This window comes from Poeciliopsis prolifica, unplaced genomic scaffold (genome assembly GCF_027474105.1).
Source record: "Poeciliopsis prolifica strain line A6 unplaced genomic scaffold, Auburn_PproV2 SCAFFOLD011, whole genome shotgun sequence".
Taxonomy (NCBI): Eukaryota; Metazoa; Chordata; class Actinopteri; order Cyprinodontiformes; family Poeciliidae; genus Poeciliopsis; species Poeciliopsis prolifica.
In genome coordinates, this window is record NW_026562386.1 from 8,013,271 (window position 1) to 8,037,801 (window position 24,531).

The window sequence follows — 24,531 nt, forward strand, 5'->3', positions numbered from 1 at the left end:
GCTGAGCTTTTTCCAGAACGGTGTAGGTTTATGTATTTCTGCAAAGAAACACAGATAGGAAATACCTCAACTTCAGATGACTCTGATAGTGATTTCTAACCAACTACATAGCTTTTGTTTTTGTTTCTTAATGAAATACCGCACTGCCACAGAAGTTAATTTTCTCAAAAGAGACATCAGAGAAGAATCTGACCTTATAAAGATCATTCAGATGAGAAAAGTAAGCCAGGTTTGTCAAAATACTAAAGGAACACTGATAAGATTGTATCTGTCACAGCAGTATACCACTTACAGAGGCAAATGATCTTTGTGAGGGAAGAATGTAGAATTTGGTGGGGATGATGAAAATATCATTTCAGACATGGAAAAAAACCCACAGGGCATCATTTTGTCAAATTCAAATTTCATAGATGACACACCAATAAATCCAGACTTAACAGGTGTCATGATCCTATCCTGCCCCCAAAATCCCAACCCTTTTAACATTTGTGGTATGAAATTCCTTTTGCCAAATATGGAGTAATCCAGCCTCTCCCATCCCACAAGGAAGTGACATAACAGAATGTACCATGATAGGAAGTGGTATAACGGGCGACAGTCTGGCGACCTGTCCAGGGTGTACCCCGCCTCTCGCCCAGAACACAGCTGGAGATAGGCACCAGCAACTCCCGACCCCAATAGGGATGAAGGTGAACAGATAATGGATGGATGGATGAGACTGAAATGTGTTTTATGTGATATTCAAAATTTGGGATGCTATTTTATAACTTAACCTTAATTTAATGCATCTCTGATCGATCTTATGTGTTCACTAAGGTTTTCTATCAACATCTACAACATGAACAGTTCTTCATAGAACAACTGTAATCATACTGATATCAGGTCACACTTTACATTAGTTTATCATTTTTAAAAAATCTATGTCTACTCCTATGTAGTGTGGAAGTGTTGACTGCATATCAGATAGTGTTCTGATATCTATAATCTACAATATTGACATTGACATAGCGTCCATGTTGGAGCATTTTGAGCCTTTAAGTACAACTAATGCTACAATCAAAAACTTTTGGGATATATATTTTTATGCCATTTACTCTATTATTAAAGTTTACAACAGACTACTTGTGACAAGTTTTAGATCAGTACTCAAACACAGAAACCAGGAAAGTCACTTTTATTCATTTGTTTATTTGTGATATTTTAAGAAAACAAATTTGATTCACAGTGTGAAGTTTGCATGAAACGTCTTATCAGCATTTATGTTAAACCACATAGAGTCATAGTTAATTATCTCAGCTGCTGCCTCATATCAGATCAGCGTGTCATGTTCATTGAATATAGAGTATATCACACTTTTCATACATTACTATCTTTAAAATATAGTGTGAGGATGTAATAAAAAAAAAAGTGCGGACTGTTTCTGCTTCTTCCAGCTGGTGCTATTGTATCACAGCTGTGAAAGTCTTTGTGCTGATTTTGCTGTATTTTTCATTTTCAATCCCAGACAATAAAAAAGCTGCATGTTATCTGAAATTTCATTTCACAGTCTGCTCAGTAAACCAACTGAGCACTTCAGCTTTATTTTCTGTCACCCATTTTATGTTGGCTGTCGTCTTTTCGATGGCTTGCTCAAGTGCCATGGCACCTGAGCCAAAACCAACATGGAGGTTCTCTTCTTGGAAGTTCTTCAGCTGGGAGAGAGAAAAAGAACAAAACAAACAGCTGAACCTCTGCAAATATTGCAATTCTTTTCTTTTAAACAGCCTCAAGAAAATCCAGTGTGTAGTTTAGTGTACTTGTGGCCGTGTGGGGTGCGTACCTCCTGCAACTCAAACTCTGTGGAAAACCTCACTGTGATTCCATTGATGAGATTAGAGAAGGAAAAAGATCCTTTTCCGTACCTTCAACAAAAGAAAGCATTGAATCAAAGAGCTAAAACCGCACACACAAAAAAAAATGAACTAAGTGATGTGTTACTTGTGTAATACCCTAAGCCCAGCTCCAAAATAATGTGCACTTGAAATAGGATTCCAGTATATTATGTTGAAAGGAGGTATGAGACAACATGTTTTTCTCGGCCACATGAGTCAGTTAAAACTCACAGTGTGCAATTTTAAAAAGACGTTCTGCTTTTTTCTGTCAGAAAGCTTCAGCATTCTTTTGCTTCAAGTTTTTAGGGTTTGTCTTTACCAGATTTGCCTGAAATACTAGTTTGCTCTTTTTTGCCAAAATACCTCAAGCTCACTTTGACAGGAGAGAGAGAGATATTTGATCAGAAATTCTTATCTGGATTAATCTCTGGACTTGGCTATAAAACATGAGTAAAAATGTTGATCTAAACAAATTTTATTCAGATGTATCAGATTAAAAGTGAGTTGAATTTAAAACCATGTTTCCGCTTTCTTTATCTTCACATTTATGAACTACTTTGTATTTATAAATCACACAAAATTTTCCCATAAACCTTTGGACTGTGATGTTGTAATGTGTTTTTTGTTTTTATTTAAGTGCCCTCTTACTGTTGGAAGATGTAACTCCATTTTGCTCTGACAAAGTTCCAAGCCAGCGGCATTCCTATAACATTATTCGCGATGAACTGGATGGTGGAGGTGGCATCTTGCTTGCGTATCTTATTTGGATCGAGGGTATAGTCCAAATACCTGCCTCAAAACAGAGTCATCAAATAGAAGAAGTATATAAAATTAGCTGTCAGAATTTGATTGCAATATTAGTAACTTCCAGCAGGAAGAAAGAACAAAATAATTAAAGCTCTAACCCGTTACCAGAGAGTTTGTGAGCTACTGCTAACACTTATCTTTGTCTAATACTTATGCAACCTCACTCAAATTTGCAGCTTTGTCATCATATCTAAAACTGAATGATGTCTGAAGCTTTTAAGTGATGATAATGGTTAAGATAATTTGCAAACCACTGAATGTTCCTTCTTGCTTGATCTTATTTCCTGGGCTACCCTTCCCTATTTGAACTTCACTCAGGTACAGTAGTTGTTGACATATTCCACTGAGAGATGACACACCCCTTCAGGAAGAAGAAGATGCATCAACAGTTCTCAACAACTGTTCTCTACTGTCCAATCCAATTAATGTATTTAAGATGTATTTAGGTTTTTAGGCACTTATACTAACAGAAAATGTATCCGATGTGAAAATGGTGGCCTTCAACATATATGGTGATCTTCAAGTAGGCTATACATGTGGAAATATTTTTCATTGAAAGAATATTTGCAAAATTAGCTCCTAATTATTCGTTTCTAATTGGGGCCTGAAATACTTCCTTTACCCATCCACCTACTCCACAGAAGCAACCTGGAGGTCATAGCCTTTAGCAACATCAGATTAATGGTGGGGAAAAAAACAGGGGTGAATAAGTGAAATGGAATTTAACTTTGTGATTAAACAGTTTTAAATGTCTTCAATAAGCAGCTAGACATGAGATTTCTCCTGGGATTGCACAGCATGCAAAAGCAGCACCCACCTGTTCAAGAGCCATGGTGTTTTGATGCAGGCCATAGCCGACCTGAGTCTGGAGGCTTCTGATGCCAGAGACGCGTTCTGAAACATCTTCCAGGCAAAGTCCCATTCTTCAACTCCACCAAGGCCTATAGCACTGCAGTAAACTGTGGCTTTCAAGTCGGAAGGAATCCTGGTCAGCAGAATGAATAAGAGATCAGATTCGCTAATTTCTGTACATGTAGCAATTTCTATCACAAACAAAAAGAAAAAAGAGCAAAAGTTCTTCACATGTTTCAGGGTTAATAATAGGCAGAACACTAAAATAAATATTTCAGTAAAAGATAATAATGAATGATACTGGTAATCATCATAATAAAAAATTATTCTTATCATTGATAACAAGAAGATTTAAGCACGAATGATTTTATCAAGCAAAAAGAAATCAGGGGCATTGTGAGGAGTACTGATAGAGCGGATGCCTCATAAAAAGAGGCTATGGTTCTTGACGTAGCCTGTTTGATTCCTGACCTCGGGTTTAGATAGAGTTTAGATAAGAGTAGAAATGAGTGCTGCTGCCTAATTTGGATTTTAATCTTTATGTCAATTTGAGAGAAGAAAGAAGAAAAAAGGAGGTGAAATTCTCTTAGCAACTTTACTCGACAAACTTCAACACGAGAACTGCTACGAAATGGTGTTCCTAAATTGGTCTGTTGTCCCACTCACAAATCTTACTGGACCCTTTTGCTCATGCAGTTCCCACAGTCCTGTCTTGAGGTTTGGCTGCTGGGAAAATCTTGGCACAAACAGCTTTGGTTACTTTGGTTAATCAGACCAGAAGGCTGTTGCTTTAACAAATGTGTTTTTCTTGTCTTGGTGGCTTTCTAGTATGCATTTGGAACCAATTTGTATATGATGGTGAAAGTATTTAGAGATACAAAGTGATATACAACATGTATCCAACATATTGAGGAAACCAAAACCACACAAAAAATCTTCGCAGGAATTTCCCATGAAATTCAAATGAAAGCAGAAAAGTAGCAGACTTTTTTTTTTGTGTAATTCATACTGACTCAGAGTCCCAACTCACCAAGAGACCACATGAGAGAGGAGACGTCATAGGGACTGATTAGTCAATCAGTGATGATCCAGTCACAAAAAAAAATTTTTTGTGACTGGAGGTGATTTTACTGTCGAAGATTTAAACATGTAATCATTTTGTTAAATAACTGGACAGATTCCCAGTCTATGTTGAATAACCTAATGAGATATTTATGAATTTTAGAACCACGAAAGAAACATTCGTATGAGATTTTTTTTTTTTTGGCAGGCACTCAAATAACACATTCCTTCATACTCGTTACATCTTTCATACTTTGGGACCTAAAAGTCGAGGAAGGACATTATGAAGTGAACTGGAGAAATATAGTTAATGAAGGTGAAGTTCATTACTTTGGTAAACAAACTATCCACAGTAATTTTTTGTGAGCAAAAATAGGACATTTTTAAGCTCAAACTGATATGATTTTCTTCATACTCACGGGTTGTGATCTGGGTTGTCCATCCACTGTCTGAACCAGCTACTGACTTGTTTCCTGCAGGACTCCACACCCATACTACATGCCATCCAAACAGCATTGATCTGATTATATCTGAAAAGAAGCATCTAAAATCATGAGGAGTTCAAGTTCAAATGTATCTGTCACATGTCTCGTTATGTGAATGCTTATTGCTTACTGGTCTGCATGTTCTAGTGGAGTTTTGGTCCAATTTGCTGTGAGTGTTTCAAAGTATTCAAAAAGTGGTTTGATTTGTTTCTTGAGGTATCCCTAAAACAGAAATGTAACAATTAATATTTGGGGTTATAAATTTCATTTTATCTCCAAGAGTTTGTCCTTTTTAGCACAAAATAAAATTAACCTGCAAAGGTCCATAGACTTCGGTGCGATCAAACATGAGAATATAGTACCGAAGGTTCCTCAGAGCTGACGCCCAGGGGATATAGTCTCTCTCTTTTGACAGGTATTCTGTAGTTCTCAGAGCCAATGTTGTGGGGATCATTTTTGCTCTAAATGAAAGAAACAAGTATTCTTGAAAAAAAAAAAAAAACATTGTGGAATTTTTTTATGACTATTTTTCACCTTGCCAAATTAAATGCATCATCGATGATCTGAGCTCGGTTCATGACAGGTAAAGCCTGACAGAAGAAAAGAAGACAATTCAAATAAGTGAAGAGGCTTTACTTTAATAAAACTCATGGAGAGGTTTGCATTTTGATGCTGACACAGGTGCATAGAATAATGTCAGTGAAAATAGTGCTTTACCTACCTGGTGACTGGTGTCAAGCTGAGAGAGGAGACGATCCCAGTTATTAGCATCATAGTTAATCCTGAAGTATCCAGACACGTTTGTGTTTGCTAGTATCCATTCCTGTCCAGAAACTCTCATCTGAGCATGGGTGTCTTGGAGGATTTGCATTGTATTAAGGAACATTAACATGCATTTAGTTTCACCCTTGAGTTAAAAGTCAAACATGTTCTCCCAGAGCTCACACTTCTGACAGCGGTACATGTTGCTGTGAACGTACCTGTTTTATTCAGAAGCCAAAATTGTTCCTGATCCTCTCCATGTTTCATCCATTTTATTGGGACAAACCATGTATAACTAATCAGAAAAATAAAAAGATACAATCTTAATATCAATATATTTATTAATATTTATAAACAATATTCAGCTTGTTGCATTTTCTATGTCTAATTCTGATTATTAAATGTTTTTCAAGTTTCCTATAAAAGTTATATTTGGATTGCATTTTAATGAATTTGAAATGTATATCATGTATATCATACATGGAGTGAAATAATTCAAGCCTAATTTTCTTTAAACCTTACAGAATCTCACCAGAAAACTCACTTTGCATAATTGGCCCCAAAGGTTACGTCTGTAAATCAGGTTGAGAACTAGTTCTAAATAGACTGAATTCATTTTTTACAATTGTTTATTTGCCTTTACTTTTTTTTTTTTTTGTTTTTTTACGATATCATGAAACGGATTATATAAATTATGCAAACTATTTTATTTTTGCTAGAATGTCATTTCTGTTTAACAGTGTAACAAAATGTAACATAGCGGCTGATTTTAGACTGCTCTCATTAACTCTGTTAGCAAATATGTAATTTAAAAAAAAAAAGCTTTAAAAGTTACAATTTTAGACCACACCCAAATGGTAATCGCAGGACTAAAAAGTTACAAATAAATTACACATTGAGACAAATAAAGTACAAACTTTCAGATTTAGAAAATGGTGGTTTTTGAACCTGATCCAAATTATTAACTTCTGGAAGCATTATCACAAACTCAATTGTTGAATTGAAAAAACATAAAAGAAGTTTATATTTTATGGTTTGCAGCGAAAACAAAAACGCCAAAACTTGTTTCTCAGAAAATTTAAATACTGCGTAGAACCGGTTTTAAAAAAGGTATTTTCAACAGAAATGGGAAGTTATGGCCATGCTATGGCGTACACGGTCTAGAAAATAATTGCTGACTTGGCAGCTGTTAGTCAGATTTGTTCAGAAGAAGCCTAAACCACAAAAGGTTATTGCTAAGAAAAAATGGCTGTTCTGCACAAGTATTTATATAAAGAGTGGGAGGAAAAAGTGTGGTAGAAAAAGATGCGTAAGCAACAGCATGATTGCAAGCTTGATGTGCTCGTGAAGAAATAGACGGGGAGAACTTCCACACACATACGTGAGTCATTTGACGACAAGTTGTACAAATTGTAAGTGATTTCTGAACCAGAGACATTGTCAGAGAAAAAGCTCTGAAGTTCACTGTTCTAAAGTTTTATCACTGTGCTTGAATGGTCATCAAAAGACCTCAGAGAGAATTGGTGGGTTATTGTCAGAAAAGATGAGGTACCAAACCAAACAATACAAATATATTGAAGGTTGCTATTGACACAAGTTTTCTTTAAATCTCAGAAAAGCGACAAGCTAATTGCCTTCATGCCACATTACATTGATACAAGTAAAAGGAGCCCAAACACAAGGAAAACTCATTTGTACTTGAACTGGGACGGCCTGTCCACTTTCGAATCTGGATCCAACAGAAAGTGTTTCTGGCTGACCCCTCCTGTTGTGGTGTTAATGGTGACCACTGGGAAGCCCATTTGGAGAGTCCAGCGGTCCATAATGTCACGTACAGTGCAAGGAACATGCAAATCTGGTGTGTTAGCAACTGCCTGGAGGAAAAAAAGAAAAGAAAAATAGTTTTATATATTTTTCTGGATAAGCCCAAGGAAATTAGGCACAGCACATCTGTCAGCTTTGAACTTTGACAAACCTGTTGGAGATGACCCCACAGGTCTGTGGGTACTGTGCTGTTATAGGCAAATTCATTGAGGTAAGACTGAAAGGAAAACAAAACAGGAAGAAATAACAGGTAAAGCATTTAATAAATCAATATGTCCATGACAATGTGGAAGGCAAATCTTGCTCAACTAAATAACTGCCAATCATCACTATGCTAAAATAAAAAAAATAAAAAATAAAAAAAAACTAACAAGTGACAGGACCAGTGAAATGGTTGGATCAGTGCCTTTCAAAAATCTAGTTCATTAAATTCACTGGAAATTATAGAAGATCAACCTAAAATGACTGGATGTTAACATTAAATGAAAAAGGTGTTTCTGGAAAGAATTAGTAAAAGTTCTTCCAAATGTTGCTTCTTTATAAAAATAAATAAAATGAACATTTTTGTTCTTAAGTTGAATTGAACAGGATATTTAACTACAAAAAAGATGGAAATCACTTTTCTTGGTGTTGCTTTTACCCACACTGAGTCCTTTGGAAAACACAGGCTCACTGAGAAACTCGGACAGCATCCTAAGAACCGCTGCACCCTGTAAAGAACAAACTTGTAAACCACAAGAATTCAAGAAGTTTGAACCAAACACACTGTGCTGGATTAGTGGCTCAAGTTAAAGGGCCAAGATCAACAATTGACAGCTACATGAATCCCTGACTGTGCTTATCACAACTCTATCAAGCTTGTTAGCTGTCACTTCCTGAAGAATCAGACCTTGTTGTAAGAGATGGTGTTGAACATCTCACTGATCTCGGCAGGCGTATTAACCTCCTCTTCTTTGCGGGACAACGGGTGAGAAGAGGCCAGGGCGTCTATGGCAAACACTTTCTGAACATCATACAGAATGATGTAGTCTTTCTGGATTGAAGCAGAAAGGAGTCAGGACAAACTCTCTGAAGCCATATTCTCTGTGAAGGCTTTAAGAGCTTTTCATTGATAAAAACTTTTAATTTGTCTTTTCAAGATGTTTTTAGTCTTACAATGTTCCAGGTGTGTTCAACGTAATTAACTCCAAGGTATTCCACATATGAAGCAAAGCCTTCATTTAGCCAAAGGTCATTCCACCACTGCAAAGTCACCAAGTTTCCGAACCACTAGAAAAAAAAAAAATATTTTGTCATGACGAAATCTCAGTTACCACTTTAAAGCAAAAATGATTGAATAAACATTTATTCTGGTCAACACAGGCCTGGTTTAGGTCTAACCTAAAAGCCAATTGAATGAAGAGGAAGCAGATTCAGCAATAAATCCTTCTGTACTTGAGCTACTCAAAACCTCTGAAATGTTAGTAAGAAAAGAATGACACACCATGTGAGCGAGCTCATGAGAGATGACAGTTGCGACCCTCTCTTTGTTTCCTGTGGAGGAATGGTTGGAGTCATAGAGCAGGGCTGTTTCCCGGTATGTCACCAGACCCCAGTTTTCCATGGCTCCAGCATTAAAATCAGGAAGAGCTATCTGATCTACAGACACCAAGGAAAAACATTTTTATAAAACCAAGCAGACAGCATTTCACATAAAAGTACTAGTATAGAAGTACAGGATGTTTTGCTTCATCCTGACTCTAGAAGATGTCACACAAGATTATAATGAATGACTAAGGAAAGATACTAATGACAAAAATAGAAAAAAAAAACTTGCTCTAGTAATTATTTAGTACCGTCTTGTTTTTAGTTTGAATTTTGGTCAATCAACTCTTGCTCAGGCAGATTTCACTCAGGATTGAGACTGGCCTATGGTCTTTCAGGGTCTCACAGACCATTCACACCTGATTAAATGGACACTAATTTGGAAAAGATCATATAGATAGAAATGAAAGCTTCATCTTGCTGGTTCTCTGAAAGGTTTCTACACATCTACCAGCAGTTTTAGCCTTAGAGTCCAACATGACAATGCAGTATTTGTATAAATATAACACCATCTTCTTTATTTTTTCCTCCATTGTCCCAAAGGCACTTGAGAAGAAATATTTTGGTCCCACAACTTCTTTGTAACGACATATTTATTTTACATTTAACCTACCTGATTTAGAGAGCGGGTATGTTGCGTTGTAGTATTTCTCATAGAACTGAAGGATTGGTTGTGTAATTGTAAGAGCATAATTGCCCTGCCCATCATTTAAGGCTTTTCTTCTAGCCCATATTCGAATCTGAAAAGAAAATTACAACAGCATTCAAATGTTCAAATGGTGTGGTTGGATGTTTTAAGGCCAATTTTGTGCACAAATTAAGTAGCATGAGGCTACCCCTGAATATTTAGATGAACATTAAGAACAAGAACATATTTTCTCACCAACAAATTGCTGTCATTTGACAAAATGTTGTCAAATTCACAGACGACAAATGCTAATATGTAGGTGGACATTTTTGGAGTGGGTTCAAAGGTGGTAACTGTGACTGGAACATTATCACGTATGGACCCTGAAGAATCTGTGTAAAGACAAAAACAAGCCGGACTTTGACACTTTGTTGGCATTAACAGTGTAACACAGTGTAACATTACACATTATTCAAGCCATTAATTATCTACTAAAGTCTGATAGTAACAGAAATTTCACCTTTAAACACCAAATCTTCCAATAAAGGAATGTGAAAATGTATTTCGCCTTACACATGTCTTAGTTTTTTGAGTCACCCTTAAATGTTTCAGTTAATAAAATTAGTTTTTACATTACAGACACAGAATATGTGCTGGCCTGAATCTTTGTGGAAAAGTAACTTGGCACTTGTTAAATCATGAATTAGTTTTGCTATAGAAAAATTTTTAATGAGCTGATTTAAATTCCCCAAATTCCACCCAGGCTTGATTACTGCTATAAATCCATTAATAAAACATGAATTGTTTTCAAAAAGCAACATATGACCAAATCTTTAACAAATATTTTAAAAAAAAATTAAGTACAGATGACAAGCAAAATCTTTGCCATCTATCAGCCTGTACCTGTTTATGAAGCTATTTCTAAAGCAAAGGAGCAGAGAGATCCATCATCCACAGACATAAAAATACAGAGCAATGATGACCCTTCCCATGAGTGGCCAGTCTACAAAACATTTAAGGGCCTTATTGACGTCTCATTTTTGAGGTCAAAAAAGAATCCGGAGCAACATCTAAAGCAGTGCAGGCCTCACTTGACTCAGTTAAAATCAGTGTTCACAAAAGAGCCTGGGCAAAAATGTCATCCATGGGAGAGCTGCAGACTTTTCAGAAAATGTGCATGCCATTACTTCTGGAGTGAAACTAAGAGAACATTTTAGACAACGAACTTCATACCAACAATCAAATATTGTGGTAGCATGTTTGATTGATAATGAAAAGAATATTAATAACACAATTGTCATGGTCTAACAACAAATGACAGGCTGTGTATTAATACACAGGAATTAAATGTGATATTTATTTGTGACATATGATGATTCTTGATTAATGTCAAGTTGTCATAACAAAGACAATTTAAACAATGTCAACCTTTTATTAAAACTGTCGTTATGTACCGAATGACACTTAACAACAGTCACAAATATCTAGAAAGACATTTTTATGTCAGTCTGTCTTCAAACACAACACTTTAGTATATTTATATATAGAAAGTTAGCATATGTATTTTGAACCAAGTGTAAATAAATATTTTTGAAACCAACCCATTTCCTTGCCGTTGGAGAGAGCAACAGTGCCTGGCTCATGAATAATAGTAACACTGAAAATTGCTTTCATGGCTGGTTCATCAAAGCAGGGAAACGCTTTTCTGGCATACGTTGCTTGCATCTGAGAGGTGGCGAGAACTCTGAGAAATGTTCAAGTTAAACAACCACAAAACAGACAGCAAGATGGTAAATAGAACAAGAAAGCCATCTTAGTCAAACGTGTGATAGTGGTGAAAAATGATCCATCCTTACTTCTTTACGCCATCTTCCATGTACTCACTCCTGTAGAAACCCTCCAGGTCATCTGCCAGCTCCCCTCTAAATTCTGTGTAAAGCTCATAGGATTTTCCCGCTGCTAGTTTGCCGCTCAGTTGAACAACAAGATACTCCGTCTTCTCCGCAAGCCAAGTGCTCCGTATGGCAGGCGCAGCAGCTTCACCCCGGCCACTCAGCTTCACATGGTTACCACCGTACATGGTGAAGTTCAGCTTGTTGGCATGGATAAGTATAAGATCGGTTTCTTTTTTACACCTAAAGACCACAAAAGAATGTCCAGTGAAGATGTACATGTTGTCTGCGTTGGGCTTCAGTCTGGGCCATAGAGTCACATTGTAAGTCAGAGGGACGAGAGAGTCTGGGAGTCTATAATAATCCCAGGGTTCCTTTGGGGTGAAGGGGGTCGTTGGCGGTATAGATGTGCTACCGGTATCGGCTTCATCTCCAGGCTTACCTTGAGTCTTAGCCCTTTGCTTATCATAAGCTATTGATAAACCAATTATTGTAACCGCAGCACCAACTCCAAGTACAAGAAGTCCGAGGCCCACATTTTTACTGATATTGTAGACTTTTCCCATATCTGACTCTTAGTTCAACTCTGAGGGTCCTCAGTCACTGTTAGTCCAAGACTCTGGAGCTCTTCTCTGTTAATGGTTGATGTATTAACATGCCATAAAGATCTTTACAGAACACCTAAAGAAAAAAGTAGAGAAGAATTCAATCATTTGTTAAATCATTTAAACATATTTTATCTATTGTAGTTTTTCACATCATAAACTACAGAGTATGTTTTTGTTTGTTTTGTTTTATCTATGTGCTTCACCAACACAAAGCAACACATACCAGTGAAAGCAAGGGCAAAGGATATATGGTTTTAAATATTTTTACAACTAAACATTTGAAAAGTGTGGTGTGCGTCAGTATTCGTCTCATTTTACTCTAACTTCACCGGATAAAAAACAGTGCAACCACCTGACTTTTAGAGGTCACCAAAATATTAGTCCATCTCAGTGTAATTTAATCTCAGAATGCAGTTATATTCAATAAATTATACTTCTCAAAGAGTCTCTTCTGTCAAATTTAAAGTATCTTTTAAAAAATGTAACAATTTTTTATTAAGCAGGTAATAAACATGCGTTTTATTAAGTCCACATTCAGTTCATCTTTGAACATTCAGATGAACATTCAGCTTACGAACCAGCATGTCCACAGATTGGAATTTTTGTTTTGTATTCAGTCAGTTTAACATCCCTTATTACACTACCTCTTTAGGTAATCTACATCAACATTTCTTGATAGTCTTCAGATGTTTTCCATTTACTTTGGCTGCTTTTCAACAAACTGATTTGTACTATGAAGTCATTTGAGTGCTTTATGAGGTTCCTTTTAGTTTCCATTGTAAATAAATACATTAAAACTCTCAAAAAGTTTCAATTCACATGAAGAACAAATATGTCCTTAGTAAATGTGATTCTGTTCTTACAACAAACAGTTGAGCATTATAAGAATGCATATCACATATTAGGCATTTCCTTCCAACAGCTTAAGTGGCCCCACCAGTAGTTTGAAAGATTAAACTACAAATATTCAGTCTTCTGAAAACAAGAGGTTGTACCACTTGTATTTGAGGGCAATGAACCACCATTACCTTGTGCGTAATGGTGGTCGAATACAAATGTATGCCACACTTGTTTGATTTTTCTTTGAAAAAAATATATAAAAACCTTTTTTCTTCTTTTTTTTTTACTTTAAACACCCAGAGAACAAAAGTTTATGATTTTAGTATGATACAATGTAAAATAAATTAAAATCTGTAAAAATTCTTTTGGCTTGACATCACCCTGGAGTCTCATCTCATGGGTAAAATCATTCATCCTCAGTCAATTAATCATTACTTACAAAGTTAAGCAAGTAACATGTTATTCATTTAACCTCTAAAAAAAACTGTCAGCACTTTTCAGTTTTCATCCCCTGAGCATACAGATGTTGAAAGTGTTTCAAGTATTCAGAATATCCATTCCTTCTGTTCCATGAATAAAAAATATTAAATTCTAGAAAAATATTTCAAGTCTTGCTGGTCAGTTATGCAAAAAAAAAATAAAATAAATCAATTTGAAGTTTATAAAACTTAATGATTTTTCTCAACCTCAATTTAAAAAAATACATATTGTACTCTGTTACCTAGTAAAAACTCATTACTGAAAATCTGACTAAATTGTAGAGACAGAGCACACCATATGCTTGTGTCATCTGCAGCTAAAAATTCAGGTCAATGTTCTGTCCTTCCTCTGTACTTAACAACATGTACTGCCTTATCACCTAAATACTCCTATAGTTTTAGCAAGGGAGGAGAGGAAGGGCAAAACCTGGGCAGGTTACAGAAACATCTCAACTTAACCTCCATGACAAAGAAACAAAGAAAATTTAAGTAAACCCAAACATGCAAAGGAAGGATATAAAATGTCCACACAGGAAAAGGGCAAAGATTTGAAACCTATCCTTTCTTTTTAAAGGTTTTATGTAAATATAATTATTTAACATGTCATGACGAAATGATAGTAGTAAAATTCTTATATTTTAGTGTTTAATATTTTCTATAAAAACATACAAATTTGATTCAATGTTGCAAAACAAACAGAAGAATGGTCAAATAAATTTCTTCATTTAATATTTAAAGATACAGCACACCTTAAAAATAGGCAACATTGAAATCTGAATTTTTTTTTTAAATGTCAAAATATAAATATTTAAGTTTATATTATACTCTCGCGCAAGAGTAACAAAAAACTCAATGAATAACTTAAATTGAGGCTAAAGTTGACAACCCTCCTGAATCTGCTGATAAAGTGAAAGACTCAAATTTCAGGTAATTATTGACCTTTTTTAAAAAAAAAAAAAAAAACATGGTCATCTTGCTAGAAATGATTAATAAAGTTTTGCATTTATCATAGTTTGTGATAAGCCATCAATAAAAATTCTTCAAATGTCAGTTTAAATTAAAGAATTCCCATTTTGCTAAAATAAACAATTATGGTTTAATGAAGAGCTTCTGAGACAGTTTACAGTTGATTGGCAGAACATAGTTACTTTATCTATTAACCTCCAGACACTTGGAGTTTGGATTTCAGCCTGACATTTAAGTAAATGTGCCAACCAAGGAGTTTATTAAATAACATTTGACAACTTGTTTAACAAGCAAGGCAATGTGATGAGCAGAAGGTCACATTTTATCAGGATTATCGGTAAATTTTATTAGCTTAGGATAGAGACCATGCTGATAAGTTCAAGGAGACTGACACCAAAACATACACACTTAGACACAGAGGAAATTGATCTTTAGTGCACTCTGTTTGCCATTATCATGTTAGACAAGCGTCAATGTAAGTCTTGATGAAGTTTTCAAAACTGTTTACAAAAGAAACTCTGGAATCTGAAAATTATGTATAATTTACTCTTCAATTCACATGGTTTTTTTTATTTGTGTTGATTTATTGCATATATTCCAACAAAAAATATTGATGTCTTTGGTTGAAACGAGACAAAACGTTTTAAGAGGAAGGAATACAATCTGTTGAAAAATGGCTTTCTTGGTTTTCAAACATGCAGAAAGTAGAGCTTTATTTAATTCGTCATGTATTTGTTAATGCAATCCTCTGCATTTCTCATGTTTTAAGACTAGAAAACTGAGACTGATGTGTTCAACCAGATCAGTCTCAAGTTTTAGATGATTATATTTTCACGTGGAAATCCTTCGCTACAATTTGAGAATGCTAGAAATAGCGCGTTTGATTACATTTCTGAAACAAAACAAGAAAATGAGCTTAGAAATTTCATGTCAAGTCAAGTCAAAGTTTATTTATATTGCACATTTACAGCAACGTCAGCTGACTAAAGTGCTTCACAAGAAGTTACAACGTCAATTTGGTAGAAAAGTTCTGGGCTGATTCTCAGGTGATAGAAGTTGGTCAAGTCCATGCAACAGAGATGTGAAGCAATTCTCACTGTTTAGAGAACTAAGTGTTAGCTCTGTGATTCACAGGAATGAAATTTTTTCTGTTTCTATAGTAAATGTTTGTGTTTTTCAGAGGAATGTGAAAAAACAGCTAATCTTCTGAAGTGACCAATATTTATTTTTCTTTCACTTGTGGTCGGGACAAGAAATTTTGTATTTTTTTTCCCAACATTTTGGTTTGGAATGGAATTTGCTGTGATCCCAATGCATTTGCATGTGTAGAAATAAACAATAAGGATCTTTTCCACACTTTTTTAACACATGACTATTACATTAACACCACCTTCAGAGTTTTTCCACATAAAAAAGACTTACTGCAATAGATTTGTAACAACTCATTACAAACTAATCCAACTAATTTGCAGTGTGTTCCATGTTTTTCCTCCAGTGTTTCCACTGTGTCCTTCAGCAGCAAGTTAATATCACATTTCAGCTAAACGGGCCACTGACCGTCTACCTTGCCAACAGAGAGCAGGATAATCCTGTCGAGGGGGAATGTTTTTCTTGGGGGCCCAAAGTCACATATTTTCACAGCGTAAAAAATGTACAATAGAGCCATGTGTCCACCCATGACATGTCACATGTACTATGAACATACACACGGTTATTGTAAGAAGTCATAGGAATCTGTTTCAGTAAAATAAATAAAAATAAAAACTGTTTTTTTACAAGTGAAAGGACTAGAAACATCAAGGAAAAGTAGGTAGTGTTTTGCATTCACCTCATTGTCATCTCCTTAGTGTTTTCCTACAGAATCTATATGTAGAAATAACTAGCATCTGCTGGAGCTGTAAGATTTACAACCCGAAGCTGGTTAAACAGGAGACGTGCAGGATAACCACAAAGTAAAACTTTTAACAAAAAAAAAAGATCAAACTAACAGGTATTGCTCTTTACCACAAATACAAAAGAATTCTCTAAATTTCAACTCAGCCAAAGATAGGTTTGCTTTTCTATTTGACCAAATTCATCCAAGATTATTTTAGAAGGTAGAAAAAGCAACTGACTATATTATTAAAATGCTTCAATAATGAAAATGCGTTATGATGAGTTCATGCACTACTCGTAAAAAGTTGAACGACTTTTTTTTTTGTCTTCCGCCCTGACAAAACTTCGGTAACAAAACTTTTCCATCTAGATTCCTCAGAAATATATAAAAGAACAGCCTCTAGAGCAGCATGTGGGCAGATTTACAGCGACCTGTAATGAGAATCCAGTACATACCACTTGATGTAGTCTCTGCTTTAAGCCTGACGAGTCGTGGAGATTCAGCTGGAGTGATCCTGAACCTTGGCTGATGAGAGACTAGTGGTCAGCATCTGTGCGTCTGGTGGTGGGAGGTAGCACAGGTCTTCCTGGGAACGTAGGGAGGGTACAACCTTCTCAGACTTAACAAAAAAAAAAAAAAAAAACTCTTCATTATTGGACCAGGGGAGAGAAAGAATGTGGTGGAAAACTGCAGAACTGCAGCCCCAAGCAATACTACAAGCTCAATATGTCCAAGCAAAAGAGAAGAAAATATTCTGCAAACTTAAATGAGATGAGAATGACTCAAATAATCAGTTATTAGTTTAATTAATTTATCTTGGCAAAGGAATGTCTTTGACACCATGACATAACTAATTTCCATTACATATTACATCATCTCATCGTGAAACTACCAACAGGGTGTAACAATTTCCGACAGCTGAATTCAACAAATCAGACATAAAAACATTAACAGAAACAAAACTATCGGAGGGGGAAAAAAGGTCTGCTGTCTTCCTAACAGATGTCGTCAAGACCTTCTGATGGCACACTGAAGGCTGGCTGGAGCCAAACAGCATTTACATCATCAGAGCCGAACGCAATCCGCCCCCAGGAGCAACATTCATCAAAAATTATGAGGATGCCAAAGATTTAATAAATCACAGAGGGGAAAATGATCTCCTGGCAAAAACCAAGAGTTTTTTAAATTATTACAGACAAGCACAGAAGTCAAAGCATCATTTTTCACATGGACTGAATGAGGTCCAGTAAAAGTCAGGGAAAAGTAATGATTTTCTTTAGCTTGTAATGATTTTCTACTTGTGCTGGTTCAAATTCCTGCTAATAAACAGCTGAAGCTTAGAGCTGCTGAAAAGTCCCATTGAGCAAAGAGAAATTGTTTTTAATTTGAAAAGATTAAGCAGCAAACTGCAGAAATTAATGGACTCAAAGATACAGATGCTTTGCAGAACTTCTGAAGTGTTATTAATTTTTTTTTTACTTAGGTTAATCTGCAAATGCAGGATTAAACTGAGTTCAGAATTCTTCTTATATACATATTGCAAAACTGAGATGGAAAGAAAAGTAAGCCGCTGTGGTTCCTTATTTTAGGAATAAAAACCAGTGTTGTCGACATTAGCTGCAGAGCTGAGTGTTGCTGACGGGCTGCATCAGTAGTCCCGTTCTCTGGCCCTGCAGAGTTTAGCTGGAATGCTCTTCAGAACGGGGAGAGGCTCGGCACTTTGATATTGATGTCTCCGATGTTGATGTTCCGGGGGATCTCCGGCAGGTTCATGTTCTTCACGGCGGAGACGGCACGAGCTGGAGCTGCGGACAGACCTCCCTGCACGTGAAAAACAACAAGCCAAACAGTTTATGTCTTCTTATCACAAAAGAGTTCATCTTCCCACATTTATAGGGGAACAAAGGTTCTTGAAAATATTCTCACATGCTTTATTTTGAAAGCAGAAAACAAAGGTTGCGGAGAAAACAGAAAAGCAGCTAAAACGGGATGTTCTACCATGTCTGGAAGTCTACATGCACCTTAAACTTTCCAATGTTTTGTTCAACCACAAACTTCACTGTTCTTAATAGGAATTTACGCAATGATCAGGTTCCTTTTTACTCTAAAACCCCTAAATAATATTCAGAGCAAGAAATTGCCTTCAGAAGCCAACTATGTGCCTATGTTTGTAATTTGTTCTCTGTATAAATACAGCTGTTCTTTGTAGGCCTTTGAAGGGTTTGCTAGAGAACAAACAGCATCGTGGTGGCTATGGAGCACAGCAGAGAGGTCAGGGATAAAGTAGTGGAGAGGTTAAAGCAAGGTTAAGTTATAAAACAAAATCCCAGGGTTTGAACATCCAACTGAGAATATAAAAAAGAGAAATAATAAGTCAAAGCAGCTAAAAAAAAAAAGAAATCTTAAATTTTATACTAAGTTAAATATGCATTTTACTAATTGGATATTTCAAGGCCAAGCATCTTTTTCCCCCTCAAATAAAACCTGAGATAAAACCCAATTTTGACTGTTTTTCTGAAGGGGAACAAAGCAAGTCTGAAAATATCTATGAGTGGACAACTCACACCCTCAGGTCATGTTAGAATAACATAACTTCTCCATTTTAATTTCACCTGGCAACAAGTGCTGCATTTAAAACAGTGAGTTGGACAGATAAGTTTGACATATGACCTGAAAGAGAACATGCCTTAAAGTTGACCAGCTTACTATGGTCATACTGATTCTGTGAGAATTGTTAATTTTACAGAAACATTACCAAGAGCTAATGAAAGACTAAATTTATTTAAAAATTGCTATTTTAGCCATTAAACATCAGTTGTTCCTTGAAAACGTTAATCATCAGTTTCTATACAAGTTTAGCAAATAAAAACATTTTGCTCATTCACATTAGCTAAAATAATTGTTGGAGCTCAGTCAGACTTATGGGGGTTATATGTTAACATCAGTATTTATGAAAACAGTCCTTTCATTGTGACAGAGAGGTTCTGACCTCTGATTTTTCCATGCGGTTCTGCACTTCTACTTGTGCTACGATCTCATTCATGTTGGTCTCCAGCACCATGCCTCCCATCACCACCTCCTGCAGGATATAATGAACCTGCAGAAAAAGCACAACACACTAAGTAAACTCTCTCCCAGAGCTGTTTTCCTCTAATATCCAAGTATGTAAATTCCTGCAGAGTCAAACTATTTCATGTGTTTACAAGGAAGGTCTTCTTCCTCCACAGAGGACATTTCAAAGACCCAAAAATGTATCTGCATTGCCAGAATTTGGCATGCAAGAATATATGATATGCAAACATGGAGTCCAGGATGTCAGCAGATGGTGAAGAGCTGGGGAATATTAACATGCTGGTAACATTCCTCAGGCCAAACCTTACTGCTCCACATGACATCAGATTCCTCTGGGAAAATTTACTCAAAATGCCTTCAATGTGTTTGATCACTTCTTCAGTAAGGAGGTCTGTAACCTTAACACAGATCTGCCTTCTAAGGAATAGCTATACAAAGTTAAACAACAAATTTTTGTGTACACAATTCAGGTGATTTACTTTCTAATAATTAAAATCAATAAAAGTCTATCAACCAGCTGAAAAGCACAGCTTTCTGTGAGATGACATCTTCCTTAAAGAAGGTTTAGGGTTTAGAGACAGTGTTATAATATTGTTTGTTCTTCTTTACACTTTTAAGCTGCAACAAGAAAAAATGTAAAGAGCTGCCACTCAATTTCACAAATTGTAACATCATGCTAAACATAAGTAAGCAGGAAAATTGTGCTACACAAAAACAAGTTCACACATTATTGCATTTATGATTGAAAATGAAAAGAAATTAAGAGAAATATATTTCAGTCATAAAAGCACCTCCACTTACCTTATCCATGTGGAATATTAGGTCCAACTCACAAACATTTTCAAAGCATTTATCCAACGTTTCCACAAACACCTAAAATAAATGTAAAACAATAGATAATTATTCTGAGACATTTGTATTTTCATTCTGTGTATTTTGTTGGATCAGTTTTCTTTTCTGTAAAGGTAAAAAATCCTTATCAAATTCTTTCTGATTTTAATTCAAAAGCATCTAGGAATGAGGTCATGGTCCAATAAGAAATTATGTTTCCAAAATCTTACCAACAACAAGCAGATTGTATAGCACAAAACATTTAAATCTGTTGTGATAAAGCCTTTTCGAGATAAAATATTGAAGGGTTTTATATTTCCCTTTTTCATAAGTTAGAGTCACCCTCAAACAAAGAAGCTGACCTGAATCAAGTCCAAAATGCCAAGCTCACTCTCAGATGAATCCACACAGAAGACAAAGTAGAGAGTAGCATAGTGCCGGTAAATCAACTTGTAGTCTGAGCCTCCGATAAGACTGAAAGCAGATTTGGAAAAAAAAAGACTTTAAAAATATGTAGAACAAGTGTTTCTTTTACAGGAGCAGATAATAATAAATAAATGAGATGAAAGGTCTGCTTGCTAAACAAATAAACATATTTTTGAAAAAGGAAAACTATAATTTGCTGCCATCTTCTGTTTTATAAAATCTATTACAAGACATGCAGTGATGACAGTCTGTTGAAAAAAACTAAAGGAAATATTTCAACGTGGCAAACGAATCTTACAGAAACAATAACTTAAAAACAATGTATAATACACAGAGATTGTTCTTCAGTATAAAAACAGAACATGAGAGAAAAATAACTTGCCTTCCACCCTCCAAGAAGTTACAAACATTATCATCTCTCTTTGATACCAAGTGGAAAGTCTCTCGAATTATCTGCTGCTGCATGTCCTCTGACTGTAAGAAAATAATATACAGAGAAAGAATTAAACAATTTCAGAAATGTCTTTTGAATTTGTCATTTGTTTTGCTGAAGAGGCACGGTTTTTATTATTCTACAAATTTCAGCAAGTTTTTTAAAACCTCTGGGAGACCTAGAAAATCAGAGATCTACAAAATGGTTGTACCTCTAATGTGTTTTACAGATTGCTGCAGACACTTATTGTTGTTTCCTTCTCCGTGTATTTAGGTTAAAAACTAATTTTTAAAAGCCTCAAAGTCAGAAAGTCCAATATACAAATACATTTAAAAATTAGTTAATATATTGCTGTTTTTGAAAGCCTCAGATATACTACATTCAAATAATTATATTAAAAATTTTATTTAAAAAAAACACAACAATAACAACAACAAAAAAAAACAATAACAGACAATATTAGAGAGTGTGGCTCCCCAAATCATTACTGTCTGTTGAAATTTTGCACTGGACCTCAAGAAGATTGGATTCTGTGCATCTCCACTCTTACTTCAGAAACCAACACTTTGATCTCCAAATTAAAAGAAATTAATAGATCATTCCAGCAAGAAAGTTACAATGTTCATAGGGCTGTTGTGAAACTTGTGTCTAGCACATGGTTCACGACAAAAAATTTAATATTGTAAACAAAAATGTGATGATCTGTCAGAGAAAAATCGCATAAAACTCGTTGAAATATAAAAACAGGTTATGTTATTCAACATATACACAAGCTAACGTGGATTAGCACAGCCGGAAATGCTAACTGAAACAGCAACATCTAAAAGATACTCACGAAATATTGATAGAAACGAATCAGCCGCGGCTTCCCATGGTTGTTAAAAATCAATATAGCTTTTATCATGTTTGTTATTTGGCGTCACCAAATAGCAGTGCTAAAAATTTTTGTATTTCTATCAGACGTTAGCTTGTGTGCTAAATGGACTTTCGTAGGCCGGAAATGTAACTTTAGCTCACGTCCGGCTGCATCAGTCGATCTTCGCCAGAATTGTTTTTGTTCCGTTGTTGTAAACTCTTTGTGCTACACATTAATCCGTCCTACCTTGTGGTAATGCGCATGCGCACAGAAATGCTATGTTAGACACATCAATACATCCTACCAGCGCACTGTAACCTACAGATAGACATACCTATCTGTCTGTGCTGCGGTAGGAATTCATTTCCAAAGTATATGCAGAATGGAGTTCAGTTCAATTCAAATTTATTTAATCAAAGACAGCACATTAAACAATGCTACATGGGGGAAAAAAGTTTTTTAAAAAAGTTGCTTTATGCGGCGTACTGTGGTGGCTAGAGGATAGCGTGATTATTAAGTCAAAGACTCGACACAAGCAATTGCTGTTTTTGTAAGCGCTCTGCTGACGTACGAAACGCTGGACGCCAAAGAGATCCAGACGGTGCTTGAAGGAAAATCTCTGGACCACTGAGATATTCAAAGACTCTGTAAATAAAATGCTGTGCAAGCAGGACTGGCATTTTGAAAGCCTTCAGTTGTTTTTATTCCTTCTTTTGACAATGTGTGAAAGCTGGATGAAATGTTTGAGCTCCAGCAGACATTTTTAAATCACCACAGTATGATGAATCTGCGCATCCCAGTTAAAATCAGACATTGTCAAACTCACAACTGAAGGGTTTCTGTATTTTATGTTTTCTCCTAAGTTATTTAAGTGCCCAAAGGTCTGTATTGTCATTATTATTATTGTTTTCATTTTTTTGCAGCAGTCACTCAACCTGACCAGTGAGTGACTGCTGCAAGTAATGACTACACAATCCTGTTTCGTTTGGTATAAACTTTTTAAACGATTTTAATAATCAACTGAGATCATTGTACTAGCAATTGGAATACATGTGACTGAACTGGGAAGGATTTGACTTGGAACCTGCACCCATCTTGTCACATACCAAAAACTGGATGAATAAATTCTTCAGTCTAATGCTTTGTATACAAAATTGTTTTTAATAATAATTAAAAAAAAGGTTTAGTTGAAACAAGAGACTTCATAATTTATTTTTATTTTGTAGTTTCTGTTTATTTATTTAGGATATTTTAAATGTCTTGCAATTCCAGTATTAAAAATTCATTAGAATTAAAAATTTGAGAATAGAGAGGACTTCTTCCCTTTGGTCTTCCACTCAGCAGCTTCTTTCTTCTTAGTTTTTTCTTTCTTTTCAGTGGTTTTTATTTTCCATCACAATAACATAACAAATGTTGATGAAAATTACTCATCTGAGTATGTGTTTCTCCTTGTTATTTGTGCCTGAGCTGTGGGAGAGTTTCATCAGGTGTCCCACAGCAGCTTGATGGAATCAGACTCTGGTACCTTCAGTAATGAGCCGAACGGGTCGCTGATGTGACGATACCACTCGCTCATATGAGGCGCCGTTGCTGGGGGAGATCTGAGATCAAACAGCCTTAAAACAGCTTTGCCTGTTCAGTTTGAGTCACTACGTTCATTGAGCCGATGGACACCAGAAGAGCAGAGATGCAGAAAGCTTCTTCTGCTAAGAGAGGAAAGTGAGGATTTAACTATTCCGTCCTGATGAGAAGCTGCTTTCCGACCCAGATGAACTCAATCCAGCCATGCCGGGTTTCCTTCATCCATCCATTATTGGATCTCTCCCTCTATCCATCCTGGTTCCCTTTATTCATCCGTCCATCCATCCATCCATCCATCCATCCATCCATCCATCCATCCATCCATCCATCCATCCATCCATCCATCCATCCATCCATCCATCCATCTATCCATCCATCCATCCATCCATCCATCCATCCATCCATCCATCCATCCATCCATCCATCCATCCATCCATCCAACCTGTTTCCCTTCATTCATCCATCCAACCTGGTTCCCTTATTATGCTTTCCTTCATCCATCCTGGTTCCCTTCCATTCCTGGGAATTACGTAACTATTTGGGTTTCTTTACAGGGGTTTTCTTATAATCTGATAAAATAAAAATGAATAAAACTAGAAAATCCTTGGAGTTTGTCTTTCAAGTTGAAACCTCTCTGCTTCCACATTATGTAATTTTGCAGTCTTTGTGACTAATGCACCATCAACTGAGGATTTATGTAATTACTGCATCCTTTGAACATTTTTGAATGCATCACTGGTTTGGAAACTCCAAACAATGACATCCCAAATCAGCAGTGATTAACTTTTGTTGGGAT

The 24,531-nt window shown here is 35.9% G+C and overlaps 2 protein-coding genes across 2 annotated transcripts; both read right to left on the reverse strand.

The window, feature by feature from the left end:
• Window positions 1-1,168: 1,168 nt before the first annotated feature.
• On the reverse strand, window positions 1,169-17,230 carry LOC129364098 (aminopeptidase N-like). The gene is made up of 21 exons (XM_055036530.1): window positions 16,992-17,230; window positions 11,732-12,448; window positions 11,477-11,619; window positions 10,131-10,267; window positions 9,861-9,987; window positions 9,147-9,301; window positions 8,819-8,932; window positions 8,553-8,696; window positions 8,308-8,373; window positions 7,815-7,880; window positions 7,538-7,713; window positions 6,058-6,134; window positions 5,799-5,932; window positions 5,612-5,667; window positions 5,391-5,538; window positions 5,208-5,299; window positions 5,012-5,122; window positions 3,496-3,663; window positions 2,520-2,660; window positions 1,820-1,901; window positions 1,169-1,691 (listed from the first exon to the last, which is right to left on the reverse strand). Exons 2-21 carry the CDS (start codon window positions 12,331-12,333, stop codon window positions 1,536-1,538), a joined length of 2,895 nt encoding a protein of 964 aa, XP_054892505.1. The 5' UTR covers window positions 12,334-12,448; window positions 16,992-17,230; the 3' UTR covers window positions 1,169-1,535.
• A 95-nt stretch (window positions 17,231-17,325) lies between these two features.
• ap3s2 (adaptor related protein complex 3 subunit sigma 2) lies at window positions 17,326-22,348 on the reverse strand. Its single transcript, XM_055036531.1, has 6 exons — window positions 22,134-22,348; window positions 21,248-21,339; window positions 20,802-20,913; window positions 20,410-20,481; window positions 19,526-19,633; window positions 17,326-18,357 (listed from the first exon to the last, which is right to left on the reverse strand). The coding sequence occupies exons 1-6, from the start codon at window positions 22,200-22,202 to the stop codon at window positions 18,232-18,234; spliced, it is 579 nt and encodes a 192-aa protein (XP_054892506.1). The 5' UTR covers window positions 22,203-22,348; the 3' UTR covers window positions 17,326-18,231.
• Window positions 22,349-24,531: the final 2,183 nt, after the last annotated feature.

Coding starts and splice junctions, on each gene's coding strand:
- LOC129364098 (XM_055036530.1), bottom strand. CDS start 12,333: ATGGGAAAAGTCTACAATATCAGTAAAAATGTGGGCCTCGGACTTCTT. Junction 8,697..8,818: donor TTGAACACACCTGGAACATT/GTAAGACTAAAA, acceptor GCTTCAATCCAG/AAAGACTACATCATTCTGTA. Junction 3,664..5,011: donor GACAACCCAGATCACAACCC/GTGAGTATGAAG, acceptor TCTGCTGACCAG/GATTCCTTCCGACTTGAAAG.
- ap3s2 (XM_055036531.1), bottom strand. CDS start 22,202: ATGATAAAAGCTATATTGATTTTTAACAACCATGGGAAGCCGCGGCTG. Junction 21,340..22,133: donor TTCGTTTCTATCAATATTTC/GTGAGTATCTTT, acceptor ATTTTCTTACAG/TCAGAGGACATGCAGCAGCA. Junction 20,914..21,247: donor AACTTCTTGGAGGGTGGAAG/GCAAGTTATTTT, acceptor ATCTGCTTTCAG/TCTTATCGGAGGCTCAGACT.